The sequence below is a fragment of the Antechinus flavipes genome, chromosome 2 (assembly GCF_016432865.1).
Source record: "Antechinus flavipes isolate AdamAnt ecotype Samford, QLD, Australia chromosome 2, AdamAnt_v2, whole genome shotgun sequence".
Lineage (NCBI taxonomy): Eukaryota > Metazoa > Chordata > Mammalia > Dasyuromorphia > Dasyuridae > Antechinus > Antechinus flavipes.
Genome location: NC_067399.1, coordinates 42321384 through 42345526, shown reverse-complemented (window position 1 = coordinate 42345526; position 24143 = coordinate 42321384). Strand labels below are relative to the sequence as shown.

The 24143-nt window shown below is 41.7% G+C and overlaps 1 protein-coding gene across 1 annotated transcript; it reads right to left on the bottom strand.

Moving 5' to 3' along the window:
* Positions 1-259: 259 nt before the first annotated feature.
* On the bottom strand, positions 260-17047 carry LOC127546396 (U4/U6 small nuclear ribonucleoprotein Prp3-like). The gene is made up of 2 exons (XM_051973527.1): positions 16896-17047; positions 260-2199 (listed from the first exon to the last, which is right to left on the bottom strand). Exons 1-2 carry the CDS (start codon positions 17045-17047, stop codon positions 324-326), a joined length of 2028 nt encoding a protein of 675 aa, XP_051829487.1. The 3' UTR covers positions 260-323.
* Between the last annotated feature and the right edge of the window lie 7096 nt (positions 17048-24143).

Below are 24143 nucleotides of genomic sequence, written 5' to 3'. Positions count from 1 at the left end.
CCCTATTGTATTTGTCAAAAGAAAGTGGAGTAAGAAAGTTCCCTCAAACAGCTAGGTGTGGAAAATGCCATAGCAGGTTTAAAAGTAATTCTTTATCCATATGCACAGAAAGGGAAAGGAAGGCAGCACCAGACTGACTGGGAACAAAGCAGCAATTCTTGCTCAGTCCCACAGTCCTGTCTGGTAGTTTCTGGAGATCTCTCACACAAGTACACGCTCATATGTGCGTGTGCACAGAGACAGACACAGGTTGGGGTGAAGGAATAAAGGAAAGCTGGAGGGACAAAGGCAGTGGAAAGGAATGGGTGGGGACTGTAGTGGTCTCAATCTGTGGACTCCAACACAGACTCACTCAGTGCAAGGTCCCAGTAATGTTCAGCCCCATGCTTTCTGAAATGCTCCCTGGCCATGTTCTCTGTGGTGCACTGTTTGAACTTCATTTTTCCAAAGCTCCGATCCTTGGCTGTGCCCTCCCAGACCAATACACACTTGTTGGGTTTTCTCACAGCCTCCTCCTCAGACTCAGCTTTCTCATCTCCTTTCATGTCCGATGTCTGTTCATCCCATTTTATCCGGTGCAGCATTAGGTGCTTGAATTTTTTCTGTGCCTTAGGGCCTCCTTCTACCACCACGACATTGACGTCCCTGTGAAGTACAATCACCCCTGAAAGGTACAGCTGCTCAGCGTTGGCTTCAATCTTGAACCTCTTGGCTGGGTGCCTCAAATTCCGTACTCTAAACACGGATATGTGCACCCCCTGGGAAGTGTCTTCCTGCAGCTTTCTCATTTTCTTGACCCTCCTCTCTTCTACTGTCAGTTTCCGGGCAGCATTCGCCTCTTCGTGCATTCTCTGTCTTTTGGCCATCTGGGCCCTGATGTGAGCTTCCACTCGAGTGGGATCTTGAATGGCTTCTGTGCCTAACACTCTCATCAAATTGGAAATGTTGACTTTGGGTTCAGGAGGAGGCAGGAACCCCAGCCGGACTTTCTCTTGCAGCTCCTTCTGGGCTTTCCTCCGGGTCTGCCTCCTGAGTCGTTTCTGTTCCTTTTTGGTGAGGTACACCCCCAATGTCACTGGTGGGTCACTGTCCACTGGAGGATTTAGTTGGGTTGGATGTTCTACAAGGTTTGTGATCCCAAAATAATCTTCTTCCTTGGGAGCTTCCCCTGTAGGGTCAAAACCCTTGGGGATGATGTAGGCGTCCCACCATTCAATATCAGGAATCTCTCCTTTTAGTTCGGTTTTAGTGGCGATGAGCTCCAGCTTGGCTGCAGTATGGATGCCAGTTTTTTGGGCTGCCTGTGAGATCTCTGCCTGCAGCTTCTCTAGCTGAGCCTTTGTCCGTAATCTCTGGGCAATCTTTTCAAATTTGCCCTTGTCATGGAATTTAAAGCTTCGTCTCTGGCGTTGGGAAGGGGCAATAGAGACTCGGGGATCAAAAAATGTGTTGGATTCCCCGTGCTCTGGTGGCTTTTGCTTGAGCTGCTGCTTGAGTTGTTCCCGCTTCGCAGCCCGAATGTTGGCCTTTAGTGTTGGCATTCGGGGTATCAACTCAATCTCTCTGCCTGCAGCATCTACGGTTCGGCCTTGTTCATCCAGGATAAGGGGTGCGGGCTTCCTCTGGTCCTTCTGTTCCACTTTCGGACGAACAATGCCCATAGCACAAAGGCTGGCGGGTCCAACCATGATGGCATTGCCAATAAGTCCTGGTCTCGATGCCAGCAGAGCCTGAATCCGAGCTTGTAGTTCAGCTGCTTTCCGTGTCCTTTCGATGGCATCTTTCATGAAGGTGGCAGCCTGGGCAGGCTGAATAGTATTGCCCATTGGCAGTCGTTCTGGTGGCGAGGAAGAAGTCTTGGGCTGAGGGGGAGGAGCACTAATGAAGCTCAGCTGTCTTTTCCTTTCCTCGATCTGCCTTGTGGTTGCCTCCTTTATTTGTTTGATCTGTAATTTAGTCAGCAGGACTGAGCTCTCTGATGGTGGTGCAGGAATTACCTCTAGTTCCTCCTGCACCTCCTCAGACCTTGATATACGCCTCTTCTTCATCCCTGGTGACTCCTTAGAGTCTTCTGAGTCTTCATCAAACACCTCCTCCAACTCTCGTTTTCGCTTCCTGTCACTGCTACAGTTGGAATGTCTGGAACTATGGCCCCCTTCCATTGCTTCAAAGAATTGGAGCTGGTCCTGCTCAAGCTGCCTCTTCCAAACACAAGTTTCTCAGACTGTGTTCCTTCAGGCTTTTATAGGCTCTGGAAGGGATTTGAGAGGGGAGTTGGCACCTCATTCCAGCTATCCTATTGGCTGCCTGCTTGACTCGGCTACTTAAGAATTCAATAGGAGACTTGTAAACAAGGATCCTTTCTCAGTCTCCCATCCTGTGAGGATGAATGAGGACAAGTGTGAACTCAATCACTTATATCTCTATCAATCAATTCTAAAGGATGGGGGAGAATGAGAAAGTGTCAACTCAGTGAAATAGCTTGATTCTCATCTCCCTGCAAGTAAATTTCAGAGACTTAGGATAAATTAGTTCTATGTTAGAGTTATATAGGTCATAATTTCAAACTATGGATCACTGCCGTTCCATATAGGATCTTGTAACTGAATATGGGAGTTGAGACAAATTTGTCAAAAACATGATATCAAAATATTTCTCTAAAATTTAATTTTATGTAAAAATAAAAAAGCAATCCAGCTCATTAAGTTCAAAACAACTTTTGTCTTTAGTAGATGGTAAAATTTACTTTCAGAGAGATGAGAATCAAGCTATTTCATTGAGTTGACACTTTCTCATTCTCCCCCACCCTTTAGAATTGATTGATAGAGACATAAGTTATTGAGTTCACACTTGTCCTCATTCATCCTCACAGGACAAGTATATATGTATGTGTGTGTATATATATGTATACGTATATACATATATATATACACACACATACATATATACATATATATAAATATACAAAAATATTCTTTTGAAATAAATTTCTTTATGATTTATTTTCAGTAAATGTTTGGTTTATATATCTACTGTTATATCTGTATGCCTAAGGTCACATAAAAATTTCATTGGTGAAAAGGATAATGAGTGAAAAAAATCTAAGAAGCTCTGACATATAGGCAGACAATTATATTAGCAAAAGGTTATCGAATCAGCCAGGTGGGAAAATTTGCCATTCAAGATCAATGACAAACTGGAGAAATCGAGTTAGAAGAGTCTTACTTCAACCCATACCAAAAAACACTCTCCCAGATTCCCTTGAAACAATAGAACTCCACTGAAAGTCACAGAAACTCAATAGCATTTCTTGATGATTGTACCTAGAATTATATGCAGAGTGCTGAAATGAAACCTGAAACAGAGTTTCTGAGTAATTAACAAACTGTTTTTTAATTAGGCTAGCTAATCACATCTGGAGGGCCCTGTCTTAGAATCCTTGAGCTCAACTGGGATACAAGGAACCTGCAGGTCTCTTCCCACAAACATGAGTCCAAGGGCTCCCAGATACATAACAAATAATAACAATCTAAGTTTACAAGAACAGGTGCATACATTGTGCCTATCAGTACCAGGAATGTTTTGTACTTTCAAAACATTGATATGAGATGTTAACAAGAAAATTATGTTATCCTTGCATTATTGCTTTTCAAATGAGAAAGGACAAGCTTTCTCTGTGATATAAGGACATTGCTTGCTTAAATAAACTAGTCAAGTTTTGTATTGCAACCTAACCCACCAAGCTCAAGCTTTTTCTTTATTTCGATTGCCTTTTCTCACTATCTCAGCCTGTACCCACACCAGTTGCTGACAACTGCAAATTGATAGTCTTTTTTTTTTTTTTTTTTCTGAGGCAATTGAGATTAAGTGACTTGGCCAGGGTCACACAGCTGGGAAATGTTAAGTGTCTGAGGCTAGATTTGAACTCAGGTCCTCCTCACTTCAGGGCCAGCACTCTATCTACTGCACCATCTAGCTCCCCCAATAGTTTTTTTTCAGTAATAAAAAAAAAACCTGTCTTGGGTTTCTTTTGCCACCAAGGGATATGGATTAGTAAAACATCCAAGGGCTAATCCCTTGTTCTGGTTCACAATGTTGTTTATAGGAAGCATGTTTTTGATGTGGCTTGAGTAATGGGATTTTAACTATTCTCAAGCTGTTTTTTCCACCCATTTCATTGATAGGACATAAATTGTTACCTGGGCATTTTTCTGGGGAATGGAATGGATGGCTTATGTGTTCTTGATGTAGACTGCAGAATCAAGGTTGTCCTTGTTTAAAGAATATACATATTTTTATTTCAATATATATTTGCCAATGACAAAATAATTTTAACACTCATTATTAAAAATTTGGAGTGCTCCTCCCCCAAACATATAAGTAGACCAAAAAATATATATGTTATACATGTGAAGTCATGCAAAATATATTTCCATATTAGCTATATTATAAAAGTAAACAAAAATCTCCACATACATACAGTCACACAAGTTATTTTAAAAGTAAATGGAAAGGGAGGCAGCTAGATGGTGCACCGGACAGAGCACTAGCTTTGAAGTCAGGAAAACATGAGTACAAATCTGGCTTCAATGACTTAACACTTGTTACCTGTGTAACTCTGGACAAGTCGCATAATGTCAGTTGCCACACACACACACACAGCCAATAAAGTAGGCTCTAATCTGAGTTCTTTAATTCTCTCTCTGAAGAGAGAGAGAAGTTTTCATCATGGGTGCTTATAAATTATCTTAGATCATTGTCTTGGGGAGAGTAGCTCCATTTTCCAAAGATGATTGTTATACAATATTTCTATAACCATGTACCATGTCCTCCTGGATCTTTGCATCAGGCCATGGAAGATTTCTCAGGTTCTCGGAAGTCTTCTTCCTCATTTCTAATGGCACAGTGAGTCACAGTAGTTCTCATTGAATTAGTTGCTCTTTTTTCTGATCTTCTGCTCCCTCTGCTTTCCTTCTCCATCTTTATCTCCATCCTTTGCTGGCTAGAGATATTCACAATAAAAAAAATTTCAAGAGCTAACTATTCAAAGATGTAGGGATTAATTTTAGTGGTTTTGGGAGACAAAAGGAGCAAATGAAATTGTGAGCATTTCTAAAATCAGTGTTTGGGAGGTCAGCTCTTCCAGGGATCTGAAGTGAAGGATCAGACAGCGCCCATAAAGAATGAATGCTCAGTTCCCTACATGCAAACCAATCTTGAAGAGAATTAGAGATAGGAAATCTCTGAAGGGTGAAGTCATTGGGAAGAACTGAGTTACCTGCACCAACCTAATACAGGATCACCTGAACAAAGTGTAAGGGTCAATCCCTTCACCGTGTCCAATTGGAATGAGCCTTTCTCTCGTCTTAATTATTTTTTTTCTGAAAAGTCAATAAATTTGATTATGCTGTGCATAAATTCCAAAAGGGGTTTAAGCCATTGCCATTCCCTCATTGCAAGGAGCAATATATTATAAGGTATGGCAAGTTGCTTCTGAACTAGATATAAAAAGGGGGAAAATGTCGTTAGGCTTGGCAAAGGTCTTAGGGAACTTACTGCCATAAGGAAGGCTAAATTTTAGAGAAGTTAGCCTTTGTGATTATGCAACAGAATAGTGGGACAGTTCTTAATGAACCTACACAAAAGGGGAGGTACAAGTAGGTTCTTTTATTGGGGAGGTGTTATGGGCCAGAACTTGAAACAATCTTGCTAACTCACTGGAATTGATAGAAACAATGCTTATGTACTTGAGTTCACATCTCTAAGAGTTCACACATTAGCATTTGAGATTCACAAGTCAGGATTCAGTTGGGAGATTCACAAATCAGCAACCCACAGTCCTACTCTCTTATGGGTTCTACTTGAAGATGTGATGAGTGGAGGGCCCTGAAGCTAGTCACAAAGGATGCTGAGTCTCAGGATCAGAAATAAGATGGTGTTTGGTGTTGATCAAAGTTGATCAGCTGGACAGGAGAGGAAACAAACCTAATGAGAATGGGGTAGGGACGACAACATTATAAACAGTAAAGGGGTAATCAGGTAGCCAGGGGTAGCCAAAGTGTTTAAAGGAAGCTACACACTGGTCTGACAGGATTGAGCTGAGGGTTTTTCCAGCTTTACACCAATTGTGCTTAAGTATTTAAAATTCTCCAAACTATACTGATCCATCTTTCTAACTTCAGCCTTTAGAAGTTTCCTTTTGCTGGCTATATTTGAAGTCTTTCAATGTAACAGAATCTAATTTACTACTTTGGAAAGGATATTTAATTTCATTTGGGATTATAATAAGGGTCACAAAATTATTTTTTCTTGCTTCATCTGATACAATGTTTAGGAATTGTTTTTTGCTGTTTATTTTAGCTCTGCTGGTGAGATAATGTAATTAATTACTCTAATGCTTAAATTTGAAGGCTACAAGAGTCAGAGGTAGAAAAGATAGCTCCACACCTAAATAAAAGGAAGAAATTTGTAAACTAGCTCACATTACAAATCACCTTCTCTCAAAAAAGGGAGTCCCACCTAAATTCCTTGAGCTGTATTAACTCCAAGTGATGATTTCCTGTGTCAGAAATTTTAGAACTATATCTAAAATTATATCAACTGATTGATCCCGAATCTTGTTTTATGATATTGCAAATATTATCAAATTTCTACATTTTCTTGAATTGTGAAATGTTGTAAACTTGTGTAATGCATATGTTGTAAGGAAAGCAACTTCTGGATTAAACTATGAATGAATTGAAAGAAGACAAAGGGTAAAAAAAAATGAAATATTTGAAAATGTTATTTAATCAGACCTGTTGACTAACTGTTCTGATATTTTGAAGTAATGCATGTCCAAGTATGACATTTCTCTTGAATGGCAAATTTTCCCACATGGCTGCTTCTGTGATTCACTAATGTAATTGGTTGTGTACATTAGGATGTCAAACTTTTTCCACTCCATATTCCTTTTCATCAGAGAAATTTTTATATGACACCAAGTATCTAGGCATATAAATTAGCTATATAAAGGAAACGTACTGATAATAAAGTATACAAACTTGTATTTGAAAACAGTTCTTTGATATACACATAATTTTCCATTTATTAAAGACAAAAAATAATTTGCATACTAATGATATTGATGTGCTTGTTTATTTTTACATAAAAAATTAAATCTTGGTGAAATATTTATTATGGCCAAATAAATTGGTATATAAACGTAATGGAATATTATTGTTATGTAAGAAACAATCAGCAGGATGACTGTAAAAAAGCCTAGGGAGACCTGATGTTAAGTGACATGAGTAGAACCAAGAGAACATTGTAGACAGCAACAAGATTATGCAATGACCAACTCTGATGGACTTGGCTCTTTTTAACAGTTAGGGGATTCAGGCCAATTCCAATAGATTTGTGATGGAGAGAGTTGTCTGCTTCCAGAAAGAGGTCTATCGGGACTGAGTCACAACATAGTATTGACCTTTTTGATTGTTGTTTGTTTGCTTGCTGCTTTTCCTCTATTATTTCTCCCCTTTTTGATCTGATTTTAATTGTACAACACAATAAATGTGGAAATGTGTTTAGAAGAACTGTACATGTTTAACCAATATTGGATTGCTTGCTGTCTAGCAGAGCATAGTTGAGAGAAGTGAGGGAGGAAAATTTGGAACCAAGGTTTTGTAAGGGTGTATATTAAACTATCTTTGCCTATATTTTGAAAATTAAAAAGCTTATTTGAAAAAACTCATGCCTATATCTAATACCTGTCTGTCAATGTCCCCCTGTCCTTATCCGGACTCCCATGTGGAGCTCCAGATGGACCCCACAGTCACATATACTATTAACCAAGGGGGAGAGCCATGGGAGAGGCTTGATTATGATTCCTTCTGGTGCTTTCCAGTGAGCAAGGAATGTGAGTGTTGGGTGCCCAGAGGTGCCCTGCCTGAGCACAGTATGACTGGTAAATCCCTTTGTCTAGTATTTACCTAAGGTTTCATAGCCTGTGGATTCAGCATCAAAAACTTCATGCCCAGGGCTTCCATTCCCTGTGCCTCCAGGAACACATGAAGGGAAGAACTTTTTCTAAATCTTTATAAAATGGGCAGGGAATGGGGTCATCCTGCCTCTTCTGGTTGGACCCCTGGATAGAACAATACACGTCTTCTAGAGCCAGCACTATTTCCCAACACTCAGAAAAGCTCCCTGGATCCCCTTTTTATAAAAAATCTTGGATATTGTCCTGTATATGACTCTGAGCCTCTTCCTGGCTGTCCTCAGAGCTTGGATATCAGGGCCTGCCCAAACATCCAAAAGGACTTTCATGGATTCTGGGCTGAGCAGAAGGGGAGCAGAAGGCTGAGGCCCCTGACTTCTTCCAGTGACTGAAAGAGGCATGAAAATATAATGAGACCTCTACACAGCCCAAGCTGACAGTGAATATGTCCATCCTTGTCCTACATGCCTTCTTCTACAAGCCTGAGGCAGAATGGGTGCTCAAGAAAGCAGTCTAGATTTGTTGGGTCCAACTTTGAGCCCTGCTCTCCATCTCTTATTGCCCTTTAGACTCGGTGTCTTCCTTCTTCTTTATGAAGGGAATTGTATTAAGGATGGATTTTCAAGGGGTCCATAACACACTTCTCCTACCCCCACAGCACTCTGGGAGGTCACTAATACCATCATTTCCAGGACAGAGAATGAACTGGGATCTCCTTGATCCTGGCACCTCTCTCTGTCTTTGCCTTGAAGCCTTCCATTTTTACAAATAAAGGTCCCAGGAGTCAAGGGCCTTGCCCAGAGCTCCAGAGCCTGTAGCTTTCAGAAGTAAGCCTTGAACTCAGGACTTCCTGACTTAGAGGATGACTTGCTATTCTCCAGCCTGGTTCTATAAGCTTAGAAATGAATAAGGCTGCACAGAGAAAAATGGCTACCTTCAGGGACAGGATCAAGGATGGGACTTGAAATGGGCTCTTTCCAGGTGAGTGCTCTCTCCAGTCTGTTCATGGCAATGGGTCACTGCTCTTCAGTGCCAGGGATTGTACCTCCTCTATTCCCTGGCCATCTATTACTGCTCTAAGGAGGGAGGCCGCAATGGGAAGGTGAGATTGGGGGTAAAGAATCTCCTTGGGTTTCAAGGAACTGTATAAAAGGAGGAATGGTACCTGAAGATCCTGTAGGAGAATCTCCTGGTTCTACTATTCTTTCTTGCTCCTCAGGAATATAATGATTCTCTTTTTCAAGCTCACTGGCCATTTCTGGTGATCCTGGAAAGAAAAGGCAAAGCTTAAGTCTTCTTTGACAACTTCTCCCTTACAATAAGCTTTTCCTGATATCCAGCTTTAATTCCCCTTTTTCTCACCACTACACACTTCTCCCTGATGAACCCTCAGGACCTGCAGAGGTAATGCATTCCTTTTCTAGATGACAACCTCTCAAATTTGTGATAATGGCTATGTCCCCCTAAATCTTCTCCTTTACCTCCAAGAAAAGGCCTGAAGTGTGACCCATGCTATTAGTGAGCTCCTACTTGGGAGGGCACTTTCTACCCTTGGGGGATCAGCCCTTGTGCCTTTTCTCTTTCTAAGAAATACAAAGGAACACCTGGAAAGAGTTGTATTGGCCACATTGGGCCCATTTACCTTCCCCAGACTCACATGTACAGAGGAGGAAACAAGAGAAGGGTAAGGACATCCCTAAGATCCTCTAGGAAGCAATCCTCAGGAGAACAACCAGCTCGTTGACTCAACATCCAGAGACATTCCCATTGATTAGCCAATGTCCATTACATCCTCCTGATCTCTAGTTTCAAGGCCCACCAGGAACTGGACTGCCATCCAACCATCCTCAATTCACTAACCCAAGGAGACACAAAGTGGATCCATTGAAGCCCAAAGAATTTCATACCCAGACTTCCCCCAACCTTTGACCTTCCAGAAAAAGTCTGAAGCTGGTCCTGCTGAAGCTGCCTCCTCCAACTAGGAGTTTCTCAGACTGGGTTCCTTCAGGTTTATGTAGGTTCTGGCAGGGAGTTGAGAGGGGAGATCTTACCTAATTCCAGAAATCTTATTGGCCACCTACTTGGCATCTTAGCTAGTTAAGGACTAGTAGTCATGCCCACAAAATCTCCTTATTAGTCCTGGACCACTTTCTCTCCCCGTGAGAATTAATCAGAATAATTATTTAAGGAGCTCTTGAGTTTGGAAAACCAGATGAGAGGAGTGGTCATCTGCAGGTATTGGGGGTGGGGGAAGCTCCTTGTCACCTAGTTTCTGGGAATCAATCATTTCCCATTTTTTTTGCATCAGTTACTAGCCTGCTAGGTATCATCTTTGGCTCACTTTGCAGGTCCCATTCCAACGGATCCCTACCCTCAAAGGCTTCTTCGCTACATATTCATTTAGGACACTTAGGATTAGGATGCAGCCTGATGGAAACCAGATGTCACTGACTGCAGGATTATTGAGCTCAAAGGGACCTTTCAACAGAGAACGTCAGATCTGCAAGGACCTGAGCAAGTAGAGCATAGAATGTCTCAGATGGAAATGACCCCAGACCCTTGTAGGTGAGGACTGGAAGCCAGGTAGAGTATGAGAGATCACCGGACTATGAACCAGCCTTGGCCCATGCTTTTTTCTTACAAAGCAAGGATCTACAACTTTATTGCCTGGGTTCCTGGAAAATACAAGTTTTTCCATGTCTCTCCTTAGATTTTAATTAAGAGGACTGACACCTGGAGGAAATCTTGGTGGTCATCTGGGGAAATAGGTAACAAATTAAACAAATAGTATGAACAAACTGAGATGGTGTTACTCTGTGATTTTCTAAGTCAATATGTTCCTCCAAAGGATCTTGAACACTTTTGTGGCCCCCATATCTCTTTATGGGTCACACCACTGATTTACTTCCAGCCCTTAACTGGGTAGGAGCAAGTTTCTACTCTTTTTCCCGTTACTTTGCTAGGAAACTCCTAAAAATGCCTCTCTCTCAGTCTCTCATTCTGTTTCTATGTGTGTCTCACACACACACACACATATATACACATATACACACACATAAACACACCTTCTCTCCCTGCTTAACCTTGATAGAAACCCTTTATTAAGATACATGAATCTAGCCAAAGCTTCTACCTGGACATGCTCTCAATCTGGCTGTAAAGTCTCATTCCAGAAAGAAGATGGTAGTTTCCCTTTTTCTAATGTTCATCCTTTTAGTTAAGGATGGGAGAAGAAATCTCCAAAATCAAAACCACTAATAATCCTTTCTACCATCCCGAGATTTTAGCTTAAGAGAAGATCCTAAATTAAGAAATGAATGGGGCAATAATGTCCAACTCTCATTTAGCAGATGAAACAGGCCCAAACGTGAACTTGTCCAAAGGTCAGCCTAGTGCAATGTAAGAGTCTGGATACACCCCCCAGCTTCTATGCCCACTGAGCCCTCATACATAGAAGATTTTAGAAGGATTCCCAGAGGCCCATGCTATGGATGGGGAATAGAGGAGGTGACTGTCAGTTTCACTAGTACAGGTTCTGTAACTCCCTGAGCACAAAGTAGGGCCACCAGTGCATACACCTAGGTCAGGCCCTGAAAGGAATCAGATCATTTTCCCTTGAAAACCTTTGCTCCTCATCTTTAGTTCCCTGCAAAACCTGGCCAGTCAGCCTGTCACCAGGTCTCAGGACAATTATACAATTATAAGAAGGCCATAGGGTGACGAGAAGAGAGATTGATTGACACATCGACAGAAGATGGGGCTGCCCCCTTTGGCAAGCTGATCTTACAAAGAATAATGATGTGGGGAGGAGTGAGATGGAAGGTCAAGTGGCTCTTGCTCAGTAACTCATTCTTACTGTCCATGTCATCAGTCCATCATATCTCAGGGGCCAGACACCTCATTCAGCTTTATGGGTTTTGAGAGCATCTCCTAATCCTAATCCAGTGCTCTGGAAGATTCTCTTCTTAAGCAATCTGATCAGACTGATCCTCAGAACAGCTACTTATAGCAGATCTGCTTCTCCAGGTCAGGTCAATTGTAGAGATCCCCTTTTTGTTCAAATCCCTTACAAAGCAGATCTCAGTAAAATTTGAAACATTTAAAATCTGCTTTGACAATAACCAGATCCTGTGGTAAGAGCTAGCTAAAATCTAAAAGCTCTCATGAAAGTATCAAATTAGGAACCTCTGGACAGAGCATGTTTCTAGACCAGTTTCTATGCTCTTTGCTGCACCTATTCTTATTTAAATTAGGAACTTGATTTAGACACCATCAACCACTGGATAAAGGGGAATCTAAGAGGATCTGAGGTGTGGATTGTGTTCTTTTTTATTTTTTTTAATTTTATTTTATTTAATAATAACTTTGTATTGACAGAATCCATGCCAGGATAATTTTTTTACAACATTATCCCTTGCACTCGCTTATGTTTCGTTTTTTTTCCCCTCCCTCCCTCCACCCCCCCCCAAGATGGCAAGCAGTCCTATATATGTTAAATATGTTGCAGTATATCCTAGATGGATTGTGTTCTTTTAAAAAAAAAAATTTCACTCTAGCTATTCACTCCAATTATTTACTCTAATTCACTTTTGACTACCCATTCCTGCCTTAGGAGAATGAGATAGTGCTAAGGATCTAATTTCAGATGCATCTAAGTAACAAAACTCTTTGTAGGTAGATAATTTGCAGACCTATGTTTGATGTCAACATAAATGAATGTACCCAAAAGATGGTAGTTTTATAGAAATTGTAACGAACTCTGTAATAAGCTATCTGAATAGACTAAGGAAATTATTCCAGATTGTATTCAATGAATTGTCTATAGTTGAATACCATGTTCAACTGAACTACATTCTTTTTCTTTAAAACAAAATTGAAAAATCTCTGATTTAACTTTATTAAATGATATAGTAATGAGTTACACATTGGTCCCACAAATCACCACAAGGATCCTATCTTATATATCATACATAATAATGGGCAAACAAGGCCAAGAACTCATATCTATTTAGTTGTGTAGTGTATTGAAAGAAGTATAATTCCAGACTGAATCATTATGATCTTACATACCTACATCATATATTAGCTTAGATGGCTTTAGCCTTGGTCTGAGATAATTGAATAGTGTTCATTTCTTCTATAGGCCATCTGCCATGATTTTAGAAATTTGCCATAGAAGCAAAAATCACAATTATAATAAGAGGAAAATGATCTCCTAATTTCTTTGTTAGTTATATAGGCCAATGTTTCTGAAACTATGGGTTGCTATCTGATATGGGCTTACATAACCAAATGAGGGGGTTGTGAAAAATTTGACATTAAAAGGCATCAAATATTTGTCCTAGATTTAATTCTTGATGTAAAAGTAAACAAGCACATTCACCTCCTTTGTATGCAAATTAGCATGTCTTTAATCAATGGTAAAATTATATGTATACCAAAGAATTGTTTTCAAATAAAATTTTGTATTTTTTATTATCAGTAAATATTTCATTTATATACCTATATACTCAGTGTCATAAAAATTTCTCTGGTGAAAAGAGGCATTGAGTGGAAAAAGTTTAAGATACTCTGATGTAGAGAGCAAATTATATTAGTAAAACATCATAGAATCAGCCATGTGGGAAAATTTGCTATTCAAGAGGATGTCATATTGGGGAAACTGAGTTAGGAGACTTATCTCAGCCCACACCACTGAGTCACTCTCCCAGATTCCCTTGAAACAATAGAACTCCACTGAAAATCATAGAAGCTCATTAGCATTTCTTGATTGCAGAATTGAGATAAATGAAAAGCCTGAGGGACAGAATTTCTGGATAATTAATAAATAACTTATTAGGCTATTTGATTACAAAAATGATTGCCAAAAACAAAACCATGGAGATCACTGAATGCTTAAATACCTTTGGAAAATGGGGTTCCCCTGAAATCAACTCTGAGTGGTGAGGGGGAGACCTTTCAAATGAAGAGGTAGGCCAAAAACCTTCAGCTCCTAATGTTGATCATGAAACTCACCTCCCTCCAACAATTTGGACAAAGAGACCCATCTATCCAGACCACTCTGGATGCTCCTCACCTCCATTAACTGGGTTATCTAAACTTCAATGGAAGGCTACAAGAGATTAGAGCTAGCAATCACCATGATTACTTTCTGTTTATACTCTAAAGAGTATTATTATTAATATTAATGATATTATTATTTAGAATTATTAATAATTAACAATAATTATAAATGTTATTTAAATTTTTATTATTTTATTTTATTTTTTATTATAGCTTTTTATTTACAAGTTATAAGCGTAATTTTACAGCACTGACAATTGCCAAACCTTTTGTTCCAATTTTTCCCTTCCTTACCCCCATCCCCTCCCCCAGATGGCAGGTTAGTAAAATCTTTTAGCTTGGTGAGGTCCTGCCCAAGACTTAGGAGTATGTTCCTGAGGATTTGGGCCACCTCATCTATTAGCAATTTGATTCAGAAACTAATTGCCTGACCTAGGAGTTGATCCCTTAATAAGGAAATTAAGAGAAAAAAATAGGACAATCCTAATTTAATAATGTTGTTGAAAATAACAGAAAAATGATTACTTCTCTCACTATTATCACTACTATTGCAGTCCATAAAATTTTAGTTTACATAGCAAGTTGTACTAATAATCCTTAGAGACTAATTTAAGCTACTCTCATATTGCTACAATAAAATCAGTTTATCAACTCAAAGTACTAGACTTTGCAAAATTTACACAACATCCTGTTTTTCTGCTCAATTTTATTCTTTTCTAGTTCAAACTCATCCTGGTTTAAAATCAATTAATAATCTATAATTTCACCTGGATAATAAATATAGGATAGATTATTCAAATGCCTAGAAAAAAAATTATACCAATTGCCTTCTGTAAAGCTCCACACTAATAGATATGCATCTCTTAAGGTAGATTAACTCTTTTAAAAAATAAAATTTCTAAGGCTGGTATGTTAAGAATAAGACAGTTGAAGATGTGACTTCAATAAACACTATTACAATCATCATTTTTACTTTTACAAGTAATAAATTATCTGAGATGAAACACTAAATTATAAGCAAGTTTGAAAAATTCCCTCTAATTTAAGGCGAGGAATATTTATATTCCTTGTGCTCAGTAAGAATTCCACAACACAGCAAGTTCTTGTGCATGGTGGATATGAATTTATGATTAGATATCCCAAGAAACAGTGTAAGTTTACAAACAAGTATATTTAATAGTTTTTTTCTTTGTACTTTTTCCAACACAGGAATCAATTATCTATTTTCTCTTGAAAATATACATGTAAGTGCTTACTAATTTTTTACTTCATCATACTAACCCCTAATCACTTTAGTAGTTATTTAGCAAAATAACTTTGTGAATGGATATCCAAATAATTTTAGCTAAAAATTCCTCATCTATAGGCAAACCTGAAAATTTCCAATTTCTCAAATTAAATTACTACAGAATATCAGAACATGTGATCAACTGATTAAATAATATAACATTTTCAAATATTGTTTTTCTTTTCACCCTTTTTCTTCTTTCAATTCATTCATAATGTAATCTAAAAGAAGCTGCTTTCCTTGCATGTATTACACTAACTTACCAACTTTCACGATTTAAGAAAATGTAGAAACTTGACAATATTTATAGTATCATGAAAAAAAGATTCAGTACTAATCAGATGATATTAATTTAATTTAATATATTTCCAAATCTTCTGACACAGGAAATCATTCATCCTTTCACTTGGAGTTAATTTCCAATTGAGATGGAATTCACTTCCTTGACAGTAGCTGATTTGTACTATGAGCTGATTTACAAACCTTCTCCTTCCAGTTAGCTATGAAGCTATCTTTTCCTTCTCTGACGCTTGTTAACATCTGGATTTAAGTATGAGAGTACTTACCTTATCTCACCAGCAGAGCTAAAACAAACTGCAAATAATAAATCTTAAACATTGTATCAGATGAAGCAACAAAGAATATTTTTGAGACCTTTATTTTAATCTCAATGAAATTAAATAGCCTTCCCCAAACAGTATCTTTTAAACTGCTCTTGAACAGCTGATTCTCTAACCTAATCGAATTAGGCAGGTTGTTTTTCTGTTGGTAATACCAGGTTTCATAATATAAGTATGCAATTAATGTTACAGGAACAGTTCTAGAAAATACATCCAAAGCTTGAACAACAAAGATTCATAATGTAATTATTAGGTTAGGTCAAAGTTCCAGGGAGCAGCCATTTTTCCTCAGACGAAATCTTGAATTTTCCCAGAACAGAAAAAGAGTTCATGATTCTCCATTTGTATAGAATATTCAGTGAACATCACACTAATCAGCCTTTTCAGAGAGCTTAATGTACATAGTGTGTTGAGGGTCCCTTGCTAAGCACTCTAAAAATAAAAATGTATCAAAAAATATCAGGAAAGGAGGGCAAGCATCATTACAGGATGCTTATGTAGCCTCTTATATAGAATATGGGAGAGGGGTCATTCACGACTCAGTCTTCACTAACTAACCAAAGTTGTTTCCAATAAACTCCTGGGATCAGCTCTTCAGCACAATTACAAAGACTATATAAGCCTAAGGTAATTCTGCCTGAGCAAATTCCTATTTAAGGAGGCAGTTTGATGGGGAGCCCTAATCGCCAAGCAGAAGATACTCTGTCCTAAGGCTTGCTTTGTTGGGGATGGCAGACTGGCTGATGAGTTTCTGGGGAGAAGTAGAGATGGGGAGCAAGAGAGTGAAAGGGAGCATTTATCAGGCTCCTTTCAGGGTCTTCTCTTGGACTTAATTCGTGTACCCAGTGGTAACTCTTCTACGTGCTCAGTGAGTTGCAGGACAAGTCCTGTTGACACTAAAAGTCAGAAGAGCTAGGAGCCCTGGTTTCATTGCCCTTCTCCAGACCTTCTCGAACATGGATTGGCCGGTGGAACTCCAGTGGGGCTCTGGATTCGATATTCTTGGATCTGTGAACAAGGGCTCAGTGGGCCTGAGTGGCTGGCGTATCCAAACTCTTCATTTGCTACGGGGTGCGGTTCGAGCTTCAGTTTCCTCATTTGTCAGATGAGAGTTGGTCGTTATTGCTCCATCTCCTCGTCTAAGATCTTTTCAGTTGGGAGCCTGGGATGTCAGAGAGAATTATTGGCAGGTTGAAGGGAGACGGCAGCGAGGGGCGACCGTCTGCGAGGGGCGACGGGCTGCGAGGGGCGACCGGCTGCGAGGGGCGAGGGGCGACCGTCTGCGAGGGGCGACCGTCTGCGAGGGGCGACCGTCTGCGAGGGGCGACCGTCTGCGAGGGGAGACCGGCTGCGAGGGGAGACCGGCTGCGAGGGGCGAGGGGCGACCGTCTGCGAGGGGCGACCAGCTGCGAAGGGCGAGGGGAGACCGTCTGCGAGGGGCGACGGGCTGCGAGGGGCGACCGGCTGCGAGGGGCGAGGGGCGACCGTCTGCGAGGGGCGACCGTCTGCGAGGGGCGACCGTCTGCGAGGGGAGACCGGCTGCGAGGGGAGACCGGCTGCGAGGGGCGAGGGGCGACCGTCTGCGAGGGGCGACCAGCTGCGAAGGGCGAGGGGAGACCGTCTGCGAGGGGCGACGGGCTGCGAGGGGCGACCGGCTGCGAGGGGCGAGGGGCGACCGTCTGCGAGGGGCGACCGTCTGCGAGGGGCGACCGTCTGCGAGGGGAGACCGGCTGCGAGGGGAGACCGGCTGCGAGGGGCGAGGGGCGACCGTCTGCGAGGGGCGACCAGCTGCGAAGGGCGAGGGGAGACCGTCTGCGAGGGGCGACGGGCTGCGAGGGGCGACCGGCTGCGAGGGGCGAGGGGCGACCGTCTGCGAGGGGCGACCGGCTGCGAGGGGCGACCGTCTGCGAGGGGAGACCGGCTGCGAGGGGAGACCGGCTGCGAGGGGCGAGGGGCGACCGTCTGCGAGGGGCGACCAGCTGCGAAGGGCGAGGGGAGACCGTCTGCGAGGGGAGACCGTCTGCGAGGGGAGACCGTCTGCGAGGGGAGACCGGCAGCGAGGGGCGACCGGCAGCGAGGGGCGACCGGCAGCGAGGGGCGACCGTCTGCGAGGGACGACCGTCTGCGAGGGACGACCGTCTGCGAGGGGCGACCGGCAGCGAGGGGCGACCGTCTGCGAGGGACGACCGTCTGCGAGGGACGAGGGGAGACCGGCTGCGAGGGGCGACCGTCTGCGAGGGGAGACCGGCAGCGAGGGGCGACCGTCTGCGAGGGGCGACCGTCTGCGAGGGACGAGGGGAGACCGTCTGCGAGGGGCGACCGTCTGCGAGGGGCGACCGTCTGCGAGGGGCGACCGTCTGCGAGGGACGAGGGGAGACCGGCTGCGAGGGGCGACCGGCTGCGAGGGGCTACCGGCAGCGAGGGGCGACCGTCTGCGAGGAACGAGGGGAGACCGGCTGCGAGGGGCGACCGTCTGCGAGGGGCCACCGGCAGCGAGGGGCGACCGTCTGCGAGGGACGAGGGGAGACCGGCTGCGCGGGGCGACCGTCTGCGAGGGACGACCGTCTGCGAGGGACGAGGGGAGACCGGCTGCGAGGGGCGACCGGCTGCGAGGGGCGACCGTCTGCGAGGGACGAGGGGAGACCGGCTGCGAGGGGCGACCAGCTGCGAGGGGAGACCGTCTGCGAGGGGCGAACGGCAGCGAGGGGCGACCGTCTGCGAGGGGCGACCGTCTGCGAGGGGCGAACGGCTGCGAGGGACGACCGTCTGCGAGGGACGAGGGGAGACCGGCTGCGAGGGGAGACCGTCTGCGAGGGGCGACCGGCAGCGAGGGGCGACTTGCAGCATTTGTAGGAGATTCCTACCAAAGGAATGGGACAAACGTTAGGAATTTTCTTCTGCCCTGTGAAAAGCTGGCACTAACTCAGTGTCACACACACAGAAATGAGAGCTACAAAAATGTACAAAAAGATCCCTGGGGATATCGATTTACAAATCCACAGAACATCATATATTTCACCATACTTTTCATTTAGTTTGTTACCTATTTCCCAGTTTGATCAGTAAAAGTACCATTTACCTCCATTGGAATCTAAGAAAACCTATCCTAGAGATCCTTTAAATAATTGCCCCAAAACTCGGGAAGGAGAGAGATCCAGGACTGATAAAGGGTCTTTGTGTACATAACTGCTAGTCTTTAGCTAAGGGGACAAGCAGGCTGCCAATAGGGTTTGCTGAGATCAGGTGAGAACTTCCCTCTCAAATCCCTTCCAAAGTCTACAAACCAACGCAGTCTGAGGAACTCCTGGTTGGAGGCAGCTTTGGCAGGACCAGCTCCAGCCCGTTTCTGTAAGGCCAAAGGTAAGGGGGAGACCTGTTTAAATTTCTTGGGCTTCAATGAACCCACCTTGTATATCCTTGGGGTTAGCAGGTTGAGGATGGTTGGATGGCAGTCCAGTTCCTGGAGGACCTTGGGGTCAGAGATCAGGAAGATGAAAAGGAGAATGGTTAATTTCCCTTGAGATTCTGACCTAGACTTGAAGTTGTGTATATTATAACAGAAGCGTTGGCTGAAGAGCTTGCTGACAGGGGACTGCTGAACTGAAAGGGGAGGAATCGGGATCCCTGGGTCTAACAAGAATTACCTGATCAAACATTTCTTCTCCTGCACTTCAAGTTCCTTGTCTGTAGAATGGGTGATCAGCCAATGTTGTTTACAAAAATATTCTTTGTCTTTCTGTGACCTGGAGCCAATAAGCAGGGGACCCAAGTGTACATCTTGCCTCTGCACATTCTATTGTGTCACTGTGACATTTTAAGTTTCTGACTTGGGCATGAAGTAAATATGGTCCCTTCTTGACTGCAAGAGAGTCTGTGGAGCTATCTCTGGATGTGGAGCCAAAGAGCTGGTGGTTCTTTTGATGCTTACTATTTAGAGGCTCTCAGATGTCCTTTGCCTTTTCTAAGGATCAGTTTTCTCTTCATAAATGTGGGTGTGGGAGAGATAAGTAGACCCAATAGGGCTTGTAAGACCTCTTCTGGATCTTCCTCTGTGTTCCTTAGGGAAAAAAGCACCATGGCTGATTGCCAGGGGTAGAAGGGTAGAGGTCACCTGCAGTAATATGGAAGGTGTCATGTTTTAGCACTGAGAGCCTTGCTAAGCTAGGGCATATCCAGAGGAGGGCATCTATCAGGGACAACACCTCAGATCCCCGTCCTAGGGGTTGAAGGAGCAGGGGTTCTTTACCTTGGAGAAGACTTGTAGAGACACAGCTATTCTCAGTTTGAGAGATTGTGTCCATGAAAAGCAATGTACTTCCTCCTTCTGTCCTAAGGGCAGAACTAGAAGCAACAAAAGGTAGAGGGAAATCAAAACTTGATGTCAAGGGGAACATTCTGTGTCTGAGAACTTAAGCCTTAATTCTTTCCTTTAGGACCACAAGAAAAATGAATGATGTACTTTACAAAATGAATTGTTTGGTTCTTGAGGAGCAAGCAAGTAGAACAGCCCTACCAAATTCCCCTTCAGATACCATCTCTTCTCTTTGTACATTCTGGATTCCTTGGAACCCAAAGGGATCATCAGGCCGTCCACATTTCCATTGAGTCCTCCCTCCTCAGGGCAGTGATGGAAGGCCAAGGCATAGAAAATGTGCTAGCTCTGGCATTGATGAGCAATGAATCTGCTCACCCATTTGCTTGAACAGAGCAAAGAGCACTCTATGGGAAAGAGCCCACTTCAAATCCTTCCCTAATTCCTGGCACACCCATGAATGTGGAGAAGGCATTCCCCTCTCAGTGGAGCCTGGGGCTCCAGATGTCCTTTGACATCTCAAAGTTTGAAACTACTGAGACTTTCCATTTTTAGAAATGGTGCCCAGCTGTAAGGCAAAAGCAGAGAGAAGTGCTAGTGTCAAGGAGATCCCATTTTCATACCTCTCCCTAAAATTTTGACATTGGTCACATCAGAATTTTCTTGGGCATAGAGGTGTGTAATGATGCTCCTGAAAGTTCAACTCTGATTACTCCCTTCATGTCAGACTCCAAAGGAGGAAGGCATCCAGTCCAAAAGGTGATAAGAAATGAAAGGCAGGCTAAATCACTGTTTACAACCTTGCTTCTTAACCTGTGGTTTGGGATCCCATATGGTTTCTCAATGTGGGGATTGGAAGATAATTTATCAATGAATGTTTGATTCGTATACCTATTTTATATACCTGTATCTACAGGATCACAAAAATTTCTCAGCCAAAAAGGAGTCACAAGTCAAAGTTTAAGAAGCCCTGGTTTACATGATCAAGTAGGATTTATACCAGGAATGCAGGGCTAGTTCAATATTAGGAAAACTATCAGTATAATTGGCCATATTAATAATCAAATTAACAAAAACCATATGATCATCTCAATAGATGCAGAAAAAGCATTTGATAAAGTCCAACATCCATTTCTATTAAAAACTCTTGAGAGTATAGGAATCAATGGACTTTTCCTTAAAATAATTAGTAGCATCTATTTAAAACCAGTAGTAAGCATCATATGTAACAAGGACAAACTGCAACCATTCCCAATAAGATCAGGAGTGAAACAAGGTTGCCCACTATCACCATTACTATTTGATATTGTATTAGAAATGCTAGCTTTGGCAATAAGAGTTGAGAAAGAGATTAAAGGAATAACGATAAGCAATGAGGAAACCAAATTATCACTCTTTGCTGATGATATGATGGAATACTTAGAGAACCCCAGAGACTCTACTAAAAAGGTATTAGAAACAATCCACACTTTCAGCAAAGTTGCAGGATACAAAATAAACCTACATAAGTCATCAGCATTCTTATATATCACTAACAAAACCCAACAGTTAGAGTTACAAAAAGAAATTCCATTTAAAGTAACTACTGATTGTATAAAATATTTAGGAATCTATCTGCCAAGGGAAAATCAGAAACTTTATGAGCAAAACTACAAACTTTCCACATAAATTAAGTCTGACCTAACCAACTGGAAAAATATTAAATGCTCTTGGATTGGGCAAGCAAATATAATAAAGATGACAATACTACCTAAATTAATCTATTTATTTAGCGCTATACCAATCAGACTCCCAAAAAACTACTTTGATGAACTAGAAAAAATAACAACAAAGTTCATGTGGAAAAACAAAAGGTCAAGAATTTCAAGGGAATTAATGAAAAAAAAATCAAATGAAAGTGGACTAGCTGTACCAGATCTAAAATTATATTATAAAGTAGCAGTTACTAAAACCATCTGGTATTGGCTAAGAAATAGGATAGTTGATCAATGGAATAGGTTAGGTTCAAAGGACAAAACAGCCAATAACTTTAATAATATAGTGTTTGACAAACCCAAAGACCCCAGTTTCTGGGATAAGAATGCATTATTTGGCAAAAATTGCTGGGAAAATTGGAAATTAGTATGGCAGAAACTAGGCATTGACCCACACTTAACACCGTACACCAAGATAAGGTCAAAATGGGTTCATGACCTAGGCATAAAGAATGAGATTATAAATAAATTGGAAGAGCATAGGATAGTTTACCTCTCAGAGCTGTGGAAGAGGGAGGAATTTATGACCAAAGAAGAACTAGAGATCACTATTGACCACAAAATAGAAAATTTTGATTATATCAAATTGAAAAATTTTTGTACAAACAAAACAAATGCAGACAAGATTAGAAGGGAAACAATAAACTGGGAAAACATTTTTTACAATCAAAGGTTCTGATAAAGGACTCATTTCCAAAATATATAGAGAATTGACTCTAATTTATAAGAAATCAAACCATTCTCCAATTGATAAATGGTCAAAGGATATGAACAGACAATTCTCAGATGAAGAAATTGAAACTATAGACATATGAAAATATGCTCTAAATCATTATTAACCAGAGAAATGCAAATTAAGACAACTCTGAGATACCACTACATACCTGTCAGATTGGCTAGAATGACAGGGAAAGATAATGTGGAATGTTGAAGGGGATGTGGGAAAACAGGGACACTGATACATTGTTGGTGGAATTGTGAACACATCCAGCCATTCTGGAGAGCAATTTGGAATGATGCTCAAAAAGTTATCAAACTGTGCATACCCTTTGATCCAGCAGTGTTTCTACTGGGCTTATACCCCAAAGAGATACTAAAGAAAGGAAAGGGACCTGTATGTGCAAGAATGTTTGTGGCAGCCCTGTTTGTAGTGGCTAGAAGCTGGAAAATGAAAGGATGCCCATCAATTGGAGAATGGTTGAGTAAATTGTGTTATATGAACGTTATGGAAAATTATTGTTCTGTAAGGAATGACCAGCGGGATGAATACAGAGAGGACTGATGAGACTTACATGAACTGATGCTGAGTGAAATGAGCAGAACCAGGAAATCATTATATACCTCAACAATGATACTGTTTGAGGATGTATTCTGATGGAAGTGGATCTCTTCAATAAAGAGAGCTAATTCAGTTTCAATTGATCAAAGATGGACAGAAGCAGCTACACCCAAAAAAGAACACTGGGAAATGAATATAAACTGCTTGCATTTTTGTTTTTCTTCCCGGGTTATTTATACCTTCTGAATCCAATTCTCCCTGTGCAACAAGAAAACTGTTTGGTTCTGCACACATATATTGTATCTAGGATATACTGCAACCTATTCAACATGTAAAAGACTGTTTGCCATATTGGGGAGGGGGTGGGGGGAGGGAGGGGGAAAACCGGAACAGAAGTGAATGCAAAGGATAATGCTGTAAAAAATTACCCTGGCATGGGTTCTATCAATAAAAAGTTATTTAAAAAAAAAAAAAGAAGACGCCCTGGTGTAGAGAAATGGACATTAAACCAAGTCTGAGGTACTATATTAATCCTCTCAGATTGGCTTATATGACAGAAAAGTAAAATGATAAATGTTGGACATATTGGAAAATTAGAACACTAATCCATTGATGGAGTTATGAAGTGATCCAGCTAATCTAGAAAGCAATCTAGAATTGTGTCCAAAGGACTATAAAACTTTATATCCTTCAATACAGAAGTACCACTAATTTGTTCTGTATCCCAAAGAGATCACCAAAAAAGGGAAAAGGCCCACATGTACAAAATATTTATAGCAGCCCTTTTTGTGGTAGTAAAGAATTGGTAATAGAGGAAATGCCCATCAATTAGTAACAGCTGAATAAATT

Bases quoted from the DNA above. Each gene is read 5' to 3' on its own strand.
- LOC127546396 (XM_051973527.1), bottom strand. From the start codon at position 17,047: ATGAGGAAACTGAAGCTCGAACCGCACCCCGTAGCAAATGAAGAGTTT. The intron at 2,200-16,895 runs GTCTGGAGAAGG...TGTTTGGAAGAG, and splicing joins GCCAATCCATGTTCGAGAAG to GCAGCTTGAGCAGGACCAGC.